The following is a 15,383-nucleotide window of genomic DNA, read 5'->3' on the forward strand; positions in this document are numbered from 1 at the left end:
GGAAAAGTTCTCCAGGACCATTGAGCCCAACCACTCCAGCACTGCCCAGGCCACCACTGCCCCTGTCCCCAGGTGCCACATCCACAGGGCTGTGAAATCCCCCAGGGATGGGGACTCCAGCCCTGCCAGGGCTGGGCAGCCCTTTGGGTGAGGAAATTTTCCCTAATCTCCAGCCTAAACCTTCCCTGGTGCAATGTGAGGCCATTCCCTGTGTCCTGTCCCTCCATCCCTTGTCCCAGTCCCTCTCCAGCTCTCTTGGTGCCCCTTTAGGCCCTGGAAGGGGCTCCCTGGAGCTGGAGACTCCCAGCCTGGCTCCAGAGGGGCTCCAGCCCTTGGAGCAGCTCCGTGGCCTCCTTTGGGCTCACTCCATGTCCTCCTCCTGCTGGGAACCCCGAGCTGGGTGCAGCCCTGCAGGTGGGGTCTCAGGAGAGTGGAGCAGGGGGACAGAATGCCAAGGAGGGGGCTCCAGATCCCTGAGGGAAATCCTAGTGCAGGAAAACGGGGTGGGTGCTCAGGAATCAGCACGAAACTGATGGTGGAGAAAAATAAGTTGATTTTATGCTTCTCCCCATGCCCTCTGCAGCACAGACCTTGGCTGCCACAGTTGGTTGGCTGGGCAGAGGCTGATATTCCCTCTGTCTCTTCATGCAGAGCATTTGTTCTCCTCTCCTGGAGCAGCTGCAGCTCAGGAAAATCAGGTGGCTCCTTGATGGAACCACAGCAGTGCTGCTCAGAGCCTCAGAAAGCTCTGCCAGGGGGTGCTGGGACACCCAGCAGGGACTTGGCCAGGGCTCTGCAGTGCCTCCATCCACAGCCTCCCAAATCCAAGCCCAGCCTGGCCAGGGCTGTCCTGGCTTCCCAAGTCTGAACCTTCAGCTGGGATGGAGCTGCTGCTGCTGAAGGAGTCATGGTTTGAATAAAGCCTTGCTTGGGGTTGGACGTTTGGGGTTGGAAGTTTGGGGTTGGAAGTTTAGGGTTGGAAGTTTGGGGTTGGAAGTTTAGGGCTGGAAGTTTAGGGTTGGAAGTTTAGAGTTGGATGTTTGGGGTTGGAAGTTTAGGGTTGGAAGTTTGGGGTTGGAAGTTTAGAGTTGGATGTTTGGGGCAGGAAGTTTGGGGTTGGAAGTTTGGGGTTGAAAGTTTAGGGTTGGAAGTTTGGGGTTGGAAGTTTAGAGTTGGATGTTTGGGGCTGGAAGTTTGGGGTTGGAAGTTTGGGGCTGGAAGTTTGGGGTTGGAAGTTTGGGGTTGGAAGTTTGGGGTTGGAAGTTTGGGGTTGGAAGTTTAGGGTTGGAAGTTTGGGGCTGGAAGTTTGGGGTTGGAAGTTTGGGGTTGGAAGTTTAGGGTTAGAAGTTTAGGGTTAGAAGTTTGGGGTTGGAAGTTTGGGGTTGGAAGTTTGGGGCTGGAAGTTTGGGGTTGAAAGTTTAGGGTTGGAAGTTTGGGGTTGGAAGTTTAGGGTTGGAAGTTTGGGGTTGGAAGTTTGGGGTTGGAAGTTTGGGGCAGGAAGTTTGGGGTTGGAAGTTGGGGTTGGAAGTTTGGGGTTGGACATTTGGGGCTGGAAGTTTGGGGTTGGAAGTTTGGGGTTGGAAGTTTAGGGTTGGAAGTTTAGGGTTGGACATTTGGGGCTGGAAGTTTGAGGTTGGAAGTTTGAGGTTGGAAGTTTGAGGTTGGAAGTTTGGGGTTGGAAGTTTGGGGCTGGAAGTTTGGGGCTGGAAGTTTGGGGCTGGAAGTTTGGGGTTGGAAGTTTGGGGCAGGAAGTTTGGGGTTGGAAGTTTGGGGCTGGAAGTTTGGGGTTGGAAGTTTAGGGTTGGAAGTTTGGGGTTGGAAGTTTAGGGTTGGAAGTTTAGGGTTGGAAGTTTAGAGTTGGATGTTTGGGGCTGGAAGTTTGGGGTTGGAAGTTTGGGGTTGGAAGTTTGGGGCTGGAAGTTTGGGGTTGGAAGTTTGGGGTTGGAAGTTTGGGGTTGGAAGTTTGGGGCTGGAAGTTTGGGGTTGGAAGTTTGGGGTTGGAAGTTTGGGGCAGGAAGTTTGGGGTTGGAAGTTTGAGGTTGGAAGTTTGGGGCTGGAAGTTTGGGGTTGGAAGTTTGGGGCTGGAAGTTTAGGGTTGGAAGTTTGAGGTTGGAAGTTTGGGGCTGGAAGTTTGGGGTTGGAAGTTTGGGGCTGGAAGTTTAGGGTTGGAAGTTTGGGGTTGGAAGTTTGGGGTTGGAAGTTTGGGGCTGGAAGTTTGGGGTTGGAAGTTTGGGGCTGGAAGTTTGGGGTTGGAAGTTTGGGGTTGGAAGTTTGGGGTTGGAAGTTTAGGGTTGGAAGTTTGGGGTTGGAAGTTTGGGGTTGGAAGTTTGGGGTTGGAAGTTTGGGGTTGGAAGTGGGAATCCCAGGGAGTTCTAAGGGCCACTGCTGAGCTTCCAACTGCTCATTTCCATCAGCTCTCAAATTCCACCTGCTCCTGCAAGTTTAGTGAGCTGCTCTTGAGGTATTGTGTAAAAAATGGGTCAGAATATCAGTTTCTGCTGGAGCTAAACACCTCCTGACTTCCAGGGAGTTTAACTGCAGAAATACTGCTGGATGAGCTCCAGGGAGAGTTCCTTGCTTCTAAGGATAGAATTTGGCCCCACAACCCCCTCAGAAATCTGGAGGGAGCCGTGTGTAAAACTGTGTTAGAGCAGGGATGGGGAGCAGCTCCCATTAATTGGGTTTTAATGCAGCTCACACTCAGTGTGAGCCAGCCTGAATGTTCCAGGTGTTCTAAGGAAGCATTTTGGTCCATTTTCACTGAAATGGTGCAGACAGACAGCAAGTTTCTGCATTATAGTTGAGTTTCTGTTTCATTGTGTCACATTTTGCAAACATGCATACACAGGCAATACCTAAAATCCTAATAAAAGTGCCTGGTATTTGATGGAGTCACAGCCTGGTTTGGGCTGGAAGGGACCTCAAAGCCCACCCAGTGCCACCCCTGCCATGGGCTGACACCTTCCACTGTCCCTGGGTGCTCCAAGCCCTGTCCTGCCTTGCCTTGGGCACTGCCAGGGATCCAGGGGCAGCCTCATAAAAAGATAAAAGCATTTGAAATAAACAAATTATTAAATTATATCTTCACATATCACTTGCTAGGTCAGTCTGGGGTAGGGTGACAGGTTTAACATGGCTTTTATAGTAAGGAAGTCTCAAAATTGCTGAAAATCTGCTCTCTTGCTGGGGTTGATGGTTTGCACCATTTGTTGTCAGGAGAAGTTCTGCAGTGGGAGTGTGGGTCTGTCCTTCCCAGGTCCAAGAGCCACTTTGAGCCAGGTGGGAGCTGCTGCTGCAGTGGGAGCTGCTGGTTTCCAAACACATTTGGGTATTTTTCTACTGTTGTGCTTGAATGTTTTGGGGTTTATTTTTCTTACCTAATAGTAATAACAGTGAGAACCAATGAGTGAAAAAACCAAGAAAAGTTGTCTGTGCAGTACCCCAGGCAGGCTGTGAAAGAGCTGCCGAGGAGGAGCAAGTGTTTATAGCTGTTCTTTGCATTTGCAAAACTCTGGGGGGAAAACAAACAAACAAAAAGAAAAGCAGGGAAAAAAAAAAACCACAGAAAAATAAACCAACACGACAAACAAAAACTAACATTCCCAGCAATCAGGGCTGAGGGGAAGGAAAAGCCAGTCTGTCTGTAATTCCTCTTAATCAAAGAGATTAAAAAGGGTGGAAAATCAGGCTGTGGGATATAGGGGGGACAGGAAGGGACTGGCCCTGGTCCCTCTGCTCTCCCTCATCCATCCTGAATCCTGAGGGACTGAGCCCCTCACCAAAAATCCTTGTTGGAGATTAGATACAAACATAGATGTATAGGTAAATAATGTATAATAGTTATTATTTAGTAGGAGGTGGCCCTGCCCATGGAAAAAGGGTGGAATAAAATGATTTTTAAGGTCCCTTCCAACCCAGACCATTCCATAATTCCATGATTATCAGTTAGAAGTGTATGATTTTCCTTTTTTGGACTAATTCCCACCTTCAGTTACACTGTTGAAAGTTATGATACAGCTGGTGTTCAAGTAAAATTGATTTTTCTCTCCATTATCCCCATGGATTTCACATGTTTACAAGGAGAATTGAGGCCCAGTGGGCTGGTAGGAGGGACCTCAGAGCATTTTGGCATTAACAGCAGGTTCAGGGTAATTTATCTGGAAATATCCTTCCCTGTGAGGGTGGGGAGGGAATGGGATGGTGTCAAGTTTTATCTTCTTTTTCTTCAGGGAGGTCCCAATCTTAACCAGTGTCCTCCTCACACAGGATCACCACTAATGTCAATTCCTCACTTCTTTTTCTTCTGCCGAGGTCGGGATTAAATTGTGAGAGGGTGTTTCTGGTTGGGACTCAGGTGTTTATCAGTTCTTATCCATGTCACAGTCTCACCAGCCCTGAGCTCTGCAGCACTTCACTCCAACACACTGAAAATGGAGCCCCATCTCTCCCTCCAAGGCCTTTGAAGGATAAACTGTTCAGTCAAGAAATGACATTAAATTATTTTTACTTTTAATCTAATAACCATCTACCCATGATCTGCAATGGGGACTTTTTCATCCAATTACACAAAACCACCCAAACCACGGAGGAGAAGGGGAAGGAGAAGGTGAAGAAGAAGGAGCAGCCTCCACCCCAAAGCCTCCATCTTGCCTCATTCCCATTACTGCATTCTAAACCCTCAAACTCTGAGTTTCCCACCCTGTGATGTCCCACACTTCTATCCAAACCCCCCACCCACAATCCCAGTTCCATCATTCCATTCTGGAAGCTTCTCCACGGCCTCAGGTCAATGCAGTGCTCTCCTGGGGTCAGAGTCTGGCAGCACAGAAAGTCTGGAATTCTCAGTTTCCAGCAGGATGGAATTCCCAGAGCAGCTGGGGCTGCCCTGGATCCCTGGCAGTGCCCCAGGCCAGGCTGGACACTGGGGCTGGGATCACCCTGGGATGGTGGGAGGTGTCCCTGGTGGTCAGGGGCTCTCCTGGGCACCTGGAGGGGTTTTTGCTGAGCCCACGTGCAGGTGGGGGCACAGGAAGGACAAAAGCTCGTGGTGCTCCTGTTGCTCAGCCTCCCCAGGACATGGAGCTCTCGTGGAGCCAGAGGGCTCCTGTGGCTTTTTTTGTGTATGGGGATTTCACAGCACTTTATAAAGATATTTAACAGCATAAAACGCTGGCACACTGAAAATTGGGCAAGGTTCATGCACCTCATCTGGGCAGGTTGTGCTCCCAGGCACTGCCACGTGCAGACAGTTCAACAGCAGGATTTGGCACTGCCTCTTGGAGCTGCTCAGACTAATTAATGCCTCTGCTCCCCGCAGGATGAAATTGAGTTTTCAGATACCTTTCCAAAATGATGTGCATGATTGCCAAATATTTCATTCTTTTGAAGCCTTCACGAGTGTTTTATGTGGGAGAGAGGCATGGATTGCTCCCGTGGAAAATGCCTGGTGGCTCTGGCACGGGGATGATCTGTGCCCCTGTGTGGGAGAGGAGGATGATCTGTGTCCCTGTGCCAGCCTGTCCTTGGGAATTTGGGCATCACCTGGGGCTGTGCTGCTGCTGGGGGGCTCTGCAGCTGCCCCATCCTCCCCCAGCTGCTCCCTGTCCAGGTGCACTTTGCTCTGTTTTCTCCCTGGTTCCAACAGGTTCCCAAAGTTTCAGGTCCATCCCACCCCAGCCTGCCAAAACTGAGGGTAAAAAAGGGATTTTCTGGTCATTTAAAAGATGCCGTGGGGCAGTGACTCCCCAGGACCCCTGAGCAGGGGGGTTAAGGCTAATCCTGCCAGATTAAACAGGTTAAGAAAATAATAAGGACCAGTTTGATTTGAAATAAACCTTTCTGAAGGAATCACAGTAAACAAAATCTGTTTGCCTAAGGAAGCCCTCGTAGCAATCAGCCAGTAACACAACTGCTTGTGCTAATGAACCCAAAGCTGTTAATGTGGTTTCTTCAGTTAAATTGATTCATGAATTTTGAAGAGAACATTATCTAATGAATTTTCTTTGAATAGAAAGCAATTAAAAGGACAAATCAGTCTGATTAACCCCAAAGTCACCCTACTGCCACAAATGGTGTACAGTTTGAAATTATATCATAAAAAACTAGAGCAGATTTGCTATCTCTTTGCCCTCTACTAATCCATGTAAATTAATGAACAACAAAGTTAATTTCTTTGATGACCCTTTTCTCGTATCACCTGGATTATGCTGATGTTTAATTTGCTTAATGTTATAATAAAGACTAAACAGATTTTTTCAATGAAGTGATTATCATTCCCTTCAGTTAAGAAGTGATTTTTATTATTTAACACACACATAACACCGTATGGGTTTCCTTTAAGAACAAAATCACATTTCTTTACCTTCCTACAGAAGGTAATCAATGTCTTTTTTGACAACTAAAGAAAGAAAATGTTTTTAATCAGTTTGTTTCTTTGCCAGAGTGGGAGGTTGAGGCTCTCAGCTGGGAGAAGGAGTCTCCTCTCCTTTTTTTCCCCTTTTTCAGTCACCAGCTCACTCCTCTCAGTGAGTTATCCAGGAGTTAGATCTTCAGAGCTTTGCCAAGTGCCTGAGGAGCAAGAGGTGTTCAACCCAACTCAAATCCAAACAGGACTATCCCTTTTCCTTCCTTGAAACAATCCTGGGCTGGGTATCACCCTGAGATGCCAAAGAAAGCCTCTCCTAATGCATTTGCTTATTCATTATTTCAGCAACTGGAGCACTTAAAGCAATTTGCTGCCGAATTAAAATTAAAATAATGGCCAATACATTCTATTTTTTTTTCCCCTGCATCATTAAGGATGTGCAGGACATTCAAGGTCACAGCTAGTCCTTACACTTGGCAGTGTGTGCAGAGCTGAGCAGTAGCTCGGGGGTCCCCACTATGAAATGCAGTCAGCCAGGATAATTCAGAGTTTGCTGGCTCTAGGGCGTCTCTGGCACGTCCCAGCTGAAGTTGGAAATTAGCTGGAGATGCCAGGCCTTTGTCAGAGAGGTACAGCCACTCATTCCTTCCCTTTTAATTTGACTCTATGCTAATTTGTAATTTAATGGGAAAAGCCACATTGTGTGAGCTAACAGGATAATTGTACTCGAAGCAAATTAAAAATATAGGAAAATCAAAGCCTTAAATCCTTTTTTTGCAGTGATCAGTTGCTCCAAGCGCTCTCTGCAATAATCAGGTGTTGAAATGTAGTCAGACAGGGCACCAGAACAGGGCAGTGCACGGGGCTGTTCCAGCCCAAATTACAAAATGCCATCGAGCCTGCCTTTGCGTTGGGTTTTTGGCTGTTCCACCCTAATTTCTCCAGTCCAGCAATGCTCTCTCCCTCTGCCTTGCAGATTCCTTCACCAGGCAGGTGCTGTGGACCCTGCTGAATGATGTCAAGTTTGGGGAGGCTGTTTCCTACAAGCAGCTGGCCGATCTTGCTGGCAACAGCCGGGCAGCCCGCGCCGTGGGGGGAGCCATGAGGAGCAACCCGGTGAGTGCAGGGCACCTGCCAGCCCAGGGCTGCTGGGAGAGGCTGGGTTTGGAGAGCTCTGAGGGCTCCGTGTCACTGGGTTAAATCTGTCTGCTCTGGAAACTGCTCTGCCATCAGGAGTAAGGCCAGGAAGTGTTTTTAATCAGCAATAATGCACAGCCCAGGTGAGTGTGATTTATGCCCTATGGTTTATGGGGTTGGGTTGGGAGGAGGAACACTTCTGTGACTCGCCAGCCTCTGCACAGTTTGTTGTTCTCAAACTTCTTTGTGTGTTTTTGGGTTGGGGAAGTCTTTTTATCTTCCACATGGACTTGACTTGGCAGATTATTAGTGCTTCTGGTTGTGTTAAAAACATCCAAAGGCCATCCACTCTGGCATAAATACAATTCTGAAAACAAGGCCAGGAGCACCCTGGGACAGTGGAAGGTGTCCCTGCCCATGGCAGGGGGTGGAATGGGATGAGTTTAAGGTGCCTTCCAACCCAAACCAGTCTGGGATTCTGGAGGTGAGTTGCCTGAATTTGAACCAGCTGGAGGGAGCAGCACTCCAGGTTAGGCCTGTGGGTTTGGGGGAAATGTTCTTATGCTGAATGGTCTGTGTCTGTTTTCCCTCCTCTTTGTCTGGTTTAGCTTTCCAGGTGTGTTTATGCACCTGAGTCACCTGGGTTGGTGTGTGAAGCTGCTGTGTTGCTCAGTGGGTGCTGTATGGGCTGGGATCAGCCCCATCCTGGCTCGGAGGGTTTGGGGGCCCAGCTGGGTGTGCCTGCCCTGTTTGAGGAGCAGTCCAGTCCCTAAACCCACAGAGCCACAGAGCCCCAGAACCATTTGGGTTGGAAGGGACCTCAGAGCCCATCTCACTCCACAATTCCCCAGGGGTAGCACCCAGCAGGGAGACCCCCTCAGCTGCATGTGGGGTTAAGCTTTGAGCCCACCCTGTTGTTTGCAGCATCCATCAGCTGTCCCTGTGAAGCAGCTCCTGGAAGCAGTGTTTTGTCAATACCCCGCCTTGTACTTGACAATACAAACTATTTTAATATGATGGAATGCTTTCCAATATAATCTGGTGTACATTAAGATAAGGCAATCCAATGCAAACCTGCAGGAAACAGTTCTCAAAGAATAACAATCCAGTGTTGTGCAAAAGGAGATGTAATTGCTATCGCCTAGAAATGTACCCAGCTTTGCCCTCAGGCTGCAGTGGAGCAGCAGCATCCAAAGTAGCAGTAACAGCAGGTTGTGGTGTGAAAATTCCTGCTTTTTCCCCTGTGAGGGAGGATGAAAATAGTTCTGAAAATATACAGCAAAGCTCCTGCAATTTTTTTAAATGGGGTCCTAGTTATTATTGCCATTTCCCAGCCCATACCGTGGCTGCAGTGGTTTCTGTCCCCAGCAGAAAATTTTTAAGCCATGGTTATAGATAATAATGTATAGCTGTAGGGAAAAAGAGCTGTATTAATATAATAGCACCTCAATATTTCATCATAGAAAGCTGATGATTAAAAAAAAAAAAAAAAAATCAGTGCTGTAATGAGAGTCCTGCCCATCGCAAACCACAATTTTGCCACTGCTCATCTCCTGGAGATAATCTGAAATTCCATCCATATTCCACATGCAAACACACACACACACATCATCCTTTTGCACCTGAGTGTGAGCAACTGTTCCCTGCTCCTGATACTTCCCCCGGAAATGTCTCCTGGTCCTTCGCCTGTGAGCCATCATGTGCAATACACACGGATTTTATGCATGAGGTGAGAGATAAAGATAAAATGTGGCACTGCAAAAAAAACCCCTCACCTTTGTTATTTCTGTGTATAAAGCCGTCAACTCTTGCGAAAACGGATTTTCTGACCCAATTTGCAACTCCACCTTGCAGCCTCGTAGAAATCTGATTAAAGAAAACACTGAGAGGACCAGAGTGAAAAAACACGGGAGGTCAGAGATTGCTCAGCAGCTACCCAGGGTCTAAACCCTCATCCAAACCCCAAACCCATCCCTGGAAATGCCCAGGGCTTGGATGGGCCTTGGAGCAACCTGGTGTGGTGGAGGATGGATTTGTGATAAACCTCATTTAGTGAGGGTGGCAGTACAGGACAAAGGGCCCTTTGGAATAACCCTGAGCTGGGCATCACACTGTCCCTCTAACACCTGGGTAAAATCACAAACTCACCTTCCCCCAGCAGACACCAGCACGTTTCTCCCTCCTAGGAGTCCAGGCTTGGTCTTTAATTTGGGTAGGGTGCATTCCACAGGTTTCCCCTTGCAGCTGGGATGCTCCACATAATTCCTGGGCTGAGCTTCACGAGAAGGTGGAAGAGGTGCCAGCAGCAGCTGCTGCCTCAGTTCCTGCCCAGGACAGGGTGGGGATGGCTCACCTTTCACAGGAGAGGCTTCCCAGAGTTTGCTGTGGCTCACACTGATTGCAAGGTCTGTGGTCCTCAAAGGGAGCCCATGGAGTTCAATTAAAAATCTCATTAGACTGGTAGAGGAGGATCAAAAAGAAATCACAGAAGCTCATGGGAAATGGAGGATGTTGGGCTTGATTAGTCCAAGGCCATCCTTGAGTGTTCTGTGCCTTAAATAAGACTTCTTCTGTGGTCTGATCACAGCACTCAGCTGTCTGCTCTGGGTTTGTGCCCTCTCCAGCTGTGCTGGTCCTTGGGCTCACCCCAGCCAGAGGCACTCATCCTGGTACCACCAGTCTGTCCTAAATCAAGGCTATTGCACCAATCCATCCTGAATCATGGATATAACATTGTGCTAAACCATTCCACCAAAATGTTTTGAACACTGTGGGGGCAGTGGTGCATTTGTGAGAAAATTGTTGTGGGTGGATCTGAAACATCATGGACGCATCAAAGTACCAGGGTGTTCATCCACTGAACCAGGGAATGTCCTGAGCTGAAAGGGATCACCCAGTGCAGCTCCTGTCCCTGCACAGACACCCCAAAATCCCACCTGGGCATCCCTGGCAGTGCTGTCCCAATTCTCCTGGAGCTCTGGCAGCCTTGGGGCCGTGCCCATTCCCTGGGGCAGTGCCTGAACCCTCTGGGGGAAGAACCTTTCCCTACTATTTTCATTCCCAATACCTTTGCTTCCTTTGGTGGCCAGTGATAACCTGAGACCCACGCTGGGTCACATCACGGGGTTTGTTTCTGCTGGGGCAGAGGTGATAAAAAAAGCACTTTAAGATCCCTGCCAGCCCAAGGCAGTCTGGGATTCTGTGACATGAGCAAACCACGAGTCTGTTTTTTGCTGAGTGTGTCTCAGTGTGATCCCTCAGCTGTTTCCATTGCAGATCAGCAGCTCTCCAGCCATGCCATGGGACAATTCCCTCACCTCATGGGAGCAGCCAGAGTGCTGGAACTCCCTAAAAGCAATTCCCAGTGATCCATCCCGTGGGCAGGGAGTTTTCCCCCCACCTTTTTTCCATAACCCAAGGCCTTCTGGAGGAGTTGGTTTGTTCACAGAGCGCTAATGACCAGCCCAGCCTTGTTCTGCCACTCACCCAGATGGCTGTTGATAAAGATTTAGCATCATGTTCCGAGTGTCAGGGCTGTCAGTAGTGCTGAACCATTTGACCAGAAGAAAAAACGCACAGGGAGCTATTGATTACAGCTTCTCAGTGTCACTTGTTCACCAGGATTTAGGTATTGATGAGGCTGCGAGTGAAAACAAGCTCTTTCCCTTGTGGGCCTCTACCCAGAAGAACAAAAGCGAAGTTGGAGAAAATATTCAGCTGGTGCCCGAATCAGAGGGACTCCGGCATCGATCCGAGGGCTCCTTCATATTATTTTTTTGTTGGAGACAAATCTCTGGGTTTGGAAGTTTTATAGCTTTTGAGGTAGGGGCCGTGTGTGTGATGGATTCGTGGAGGAGAGGAATTAGATTTCACAGCATGAAGATTTCAGCGGTGCTATAATATTATGAGCTGCTTGGTTATTGATAAAAATTACATTAAATGTAGCTGAGGCATTAAAGCTCCAGACTAGGGTAGTTCTCCCTCTAAAATGTCCTTAGGGCCCTAATAAATTTTAGCAGGTTTAATTATTTTAGTAGGCTGAACGTTGTCACCACAATTAAGCCAAACTGAAGCAATATTCAATATTTTTAAATTACAGCACTGGTATGGTCTTTGTGCCACTTCTGCATCCAGGGCTGTGGAGGGGGACGGGTGGGTGCTTGTGTTGGGACAGTCTCAGTGTGGAATTCTTTGTTTTGGCCATGGAAAAAGTGGCATAAATTTCGTACCTCCTCTGTTTGCTGGCTGGTGACAGCTCAGCCCCACTTCCCTGTGCTGTGAGCAGGTCCTGCACCCACCCAGGGATCATCCAAGACCCCACAGCTGAAAATAAAGTCCTTTATTTATTTCTTTTTCTGCACCAAGATTTATAGCCTTGCCACCAAAATCTGCTGCTTTACTGTGTGTATTTATAAAGAATTGCAAATGAACCTCAGAGATGTTTTACAGTGTATTATTATGGCTTTGTCACTCAAGCCAAGCCTCCTGCAGTAACTGCGGGGAGTGTAAAGGCAGAGAAACCCCAAACCAGAAAAACACTTGCAAAAAAAAACCCAATTTCTTTGAAGAAGTCATAAACCTACTGTGGGATGGCTTGGCATGGAGCAAAGCTTTTATTGGTGCTCACTGGAGCTGTCACAGATGGATTAATCACTTGTGGCATTGCCACCTCCAAATAAAGCAGATATTGAAAGCATTTTTTTATTTAAACCCTGATCAACAATTAGCACCTGTGTGTATTCTCATTTCATGAGTTTAAATTTCAGGTATTGAAATTAGTTAAGTAAACTGAAAGAGCACCCCAAATAAAACCCCTCTAATTTATGGTCTGGCCAGTAGCTGTTCAGCTACTTTGGGGTTTGTGTATCCCAGGCTCACATACACCACAGGGCTTGAACTCTGTGATTAAATGGGATTAAAATAAGCGAGGGTAAAGTGTGCCATTTGTCTGTGTGTCTGCACAGAAATAAATTACAATTTTTGACTTGAGATACCCAGATTTTGTGAGAACTTCCCTTCTGGGTGAGTGATGCTGTCCCAGCTCCACCGTTGCAATGCCATTGCTGTGCAGTTACCAAAACACAGCCCTGGTTAGAGATGATGTATTGCAGTTTTTATGGTGTGTACTTCAGCTATGATAATCACCTGTAATAAAAATAAAAAAAAAAACCACCACATTTATATTCTCCTCTGCATTATCAGTCCATTATGTAACTTCTGGCACTGATTTTGCAGAATCTGTGTTGTGTGGTTATAAATGAGAGGGAGTAGAAGGCAGAGAGGGGGAAAAAAGAGTTCTTAAAATGGGCTAGGTTGGAATCAAACTTCTCCTGTTGGAGGTTTTAAAAATTCACAACCCATTTTGGATTGACTTGCTGCTAAATAATTCATAGTGCCTTGGTCTTCCAGAGAATTTCTCCAGGGGGCACACGGAGGTGCTACAGCAGGAAGAGGATCTGCTGGGGAGCTCAGGCACTGGGATCCCTCTCAATAATCTATTCACAGAAATCTTCTAGTCCTGGGATGATCATGGTATCCCAGAGTGGGTTGAGTTGGAAGGGACCTTAAAATCCCCCCCAGTGCCACCCCTGCCATGGCAGGGACACCTTCCCCTGTCCCAGGTGCTCCCAGCCCAGTGTCCAGCCTGGCCTTGGGCACTGCCAGGGATCCAGGGGCAGCCCCAGCTGCTCTGGGCACCCTGTGCCAGTCCTGCCCACCCTGCCAGGGAGCAGTTCCATCCCAGAGTCCCATTTAAATCGTTCTTCATGTGCATTTTGGGTCTCTGAGGCTTGGTTCCCCACCCTGGGCACGGAGGGCTCAGCTGGTGTAGGGCAGCAGGACCTGGTGCTGCAGGGAAGATTTTGTATATGGGATTTAATATCTCAGGTTTATCCTTTTAAAGACTTTACATCATTTTTATGTATTAAAATTCCTATGCATGCCTATATTTTCCTGAGAACTGGGGTGGTCTGCAGGGGTGCTGATGGGCTCTGTTTGTGGCAGCTCCATGTCCCTGCCAGCCCAGTGCCACACAGCTGCTGGATCTCCAGACCATGGAATCACAGCACCATCCAGGCTGGAAAACACCAAGCCCGTGGAGCCCAGCCTGTGGCAGATCCCCACCGGGGCACCGAGGGCCACATCCCGCTGTTCCTGCCCCTCCTGGGCCTCACCCTTTGCTCCTCCCGGGTTCTGGGGTGTTTTGCAGATCCCCATCATCATCCCGTGCCACAGGGTGATCCGCAGCAGCGGGGACAGCGGGAACTACGGCGGGGGACAGCCGATGAAGGAGTGGCTGCTGTCCCACGAGAAGTGGCAGAAGGAGAAGCTGGCACATGGAGGGGGCTGCTAACCAGGCTCGGCACACAACCACGGCTTGGAAGGAGCTCTCTCTCTCTCAGAGCACCCAGCAGAATTCAGGAAAATGGTAAATATTTGAGTGACACATAAATATAATGCAGCATCCAAAGTGAAATGTGTGGTGGCACCACTATATTAAAAAAGCGGGATGCGTCCTGGGGGAGGCAGCTCGGCTGCCCTTTCTTGTTTTTACATTTTACAGCAGAATGACTACAGTGATCCAGGCCTGTTGTGCATGGATTTTGTTCCCATCTCCAGCCCTGTTTTGTTCTATTTTTAATGTCCATTAAAGCAGGGATAAGGGAGTGGGAGGGCCGTGGCAAGTGCGAGGTGGAAGCTTCCCCCCGAGGAGCGTCTGGCTCGCGGCGAGTGGCCCAGCCTGGCACAGTGGGCCCTGCCCGCCCCTGCCCAGCTCCCCCTCCCCAGTTTGGGACATAAAATGGTTTTTTACCTCAGCAGGAGTTAAAGGAGCACAGTGAAATCTCTGCACTGTTGAATTCCTTACTCCTGCCTTTTCTTTTTGGACGGGGAGATGGGAATTTTTTTTTTTTTTTTTTTTTTTTTTTTTTTTTTTTTTTTTTTTTTTTTTTGCATAGAGCAAGGAAGAGATGATCCTGACAAATTCTATATTTTGGATAAGCAGTTTGACTAGCCAAATTTGGCAAACTACTGAAAAGCTCATCGTAGTTGTTTCCTTATCAGCAGCATGATCCTTTATCATTTGAGTCTTCCTTCAGATTTCCATGTTTCTCTGTTTTCCAAAGCTTTATTTCCCGTAGCTTTTCTGTTGGAAGGATTCAAGAGACATTAAAGTTACATTTTGAGGTGGTTTTAGCAGGGTTCTCTGCCAGTACGAGCCACCAGAAGCTGAAATTTCCAGTATGGGAATCGTAAATTGTAACATGGAAATACTGATTTTTTTATGTGTTTTATCATATTTTCATGGGTGTCTCTTTAGAAAGGCCATTGCTGCCCCCCCAAAACTGTTGTGTGGCAGTGCGTTAGTTAATCCAGGATTATTGATACCTCGGAATTACTTCAATAAAAAAACTGCTTTGCATGTGCAAGTGTCTTTGGGTCTGTTTATAAATAAAACACAGGGTGTGATATATGGGGAAAATAAACTATACCCCACTGTACAATATAAAGCTGTATTTTTATCAAGGGTTTCTCGTGGCGATATAAAGCACGGAAGCAAAGCTCAAGTGGTTTGTACGTGTCACCAGAACCCCGAGATAAAAATACAGCCTTATAATATGTACAGTTTGGGTGTATTTTATTATTTTTTTATATCTCTAATACATGCTGCCACCAAAAGCAGGCAGCAGCAAATGTCAACTTTAACCTTTCCCACATTTGCATCCCTCAGTGGGTTTCTTTTTCAGGTATTTGGGCTTTTTCAGGGATGTGGCTTTGGTTTTGTGGGGATGGGGATGGGGGGTGCTGGGATTGGGGCAGGTGATGCCTTTTCCAGGGAAAGAGCCAACTTTGGGAGTGAAATCCTGTTCTGGGTCAGGGGTTC

At 47.9% G+C, this 15,383-nt stretch overlaps 1 protein-coding gene across 1 annotated transcript in view; it reads left to right on the forward strand.

Moving 5' to 3' along the window:
* MGMT (O-6-methylguanine-DNA methyltransferase) overlaps positions 1 to 14,928 on the forward strand; it is a 143,351-nt gene extending 128,423 nt beyond the window's left edge. Inside the window, exons 5-6 of the mRNA XM_059852232.1 lie at positions 7,341 to 7,480; positions 13,710 to 14,928. Coding sequence (XP_059708215.1) covers positions 7,341 to 7,480; positions 13,710 to 13,853 — 284 coding nt within the window. The 3' untranslated portion in view covers positions 13,854 to 14,928. The remainder of the gene's footprint in view (positions 1 to 7,340; positions 7,481 to 13,709) is intronic.
* The last annotated feature ends 455 nt before the right edge of the window (positions 14,929 to 15,383 follow it).

Source organism: Haemorhous mexicanus, chromosome 7 (genome assembly GCF_027477595.1).
Source record: "Haemorhous mexicanus isolate bHaeMex1 chromosome 7, bHaeMex1.pri, whole genome shotgun sequence".
Lineage (NCBI taxonomy): Eukaryota > Metazoa > Chordata > Aves > Passeriformes > Fringillidae > Haemorhous > Haemorhous mexicanus.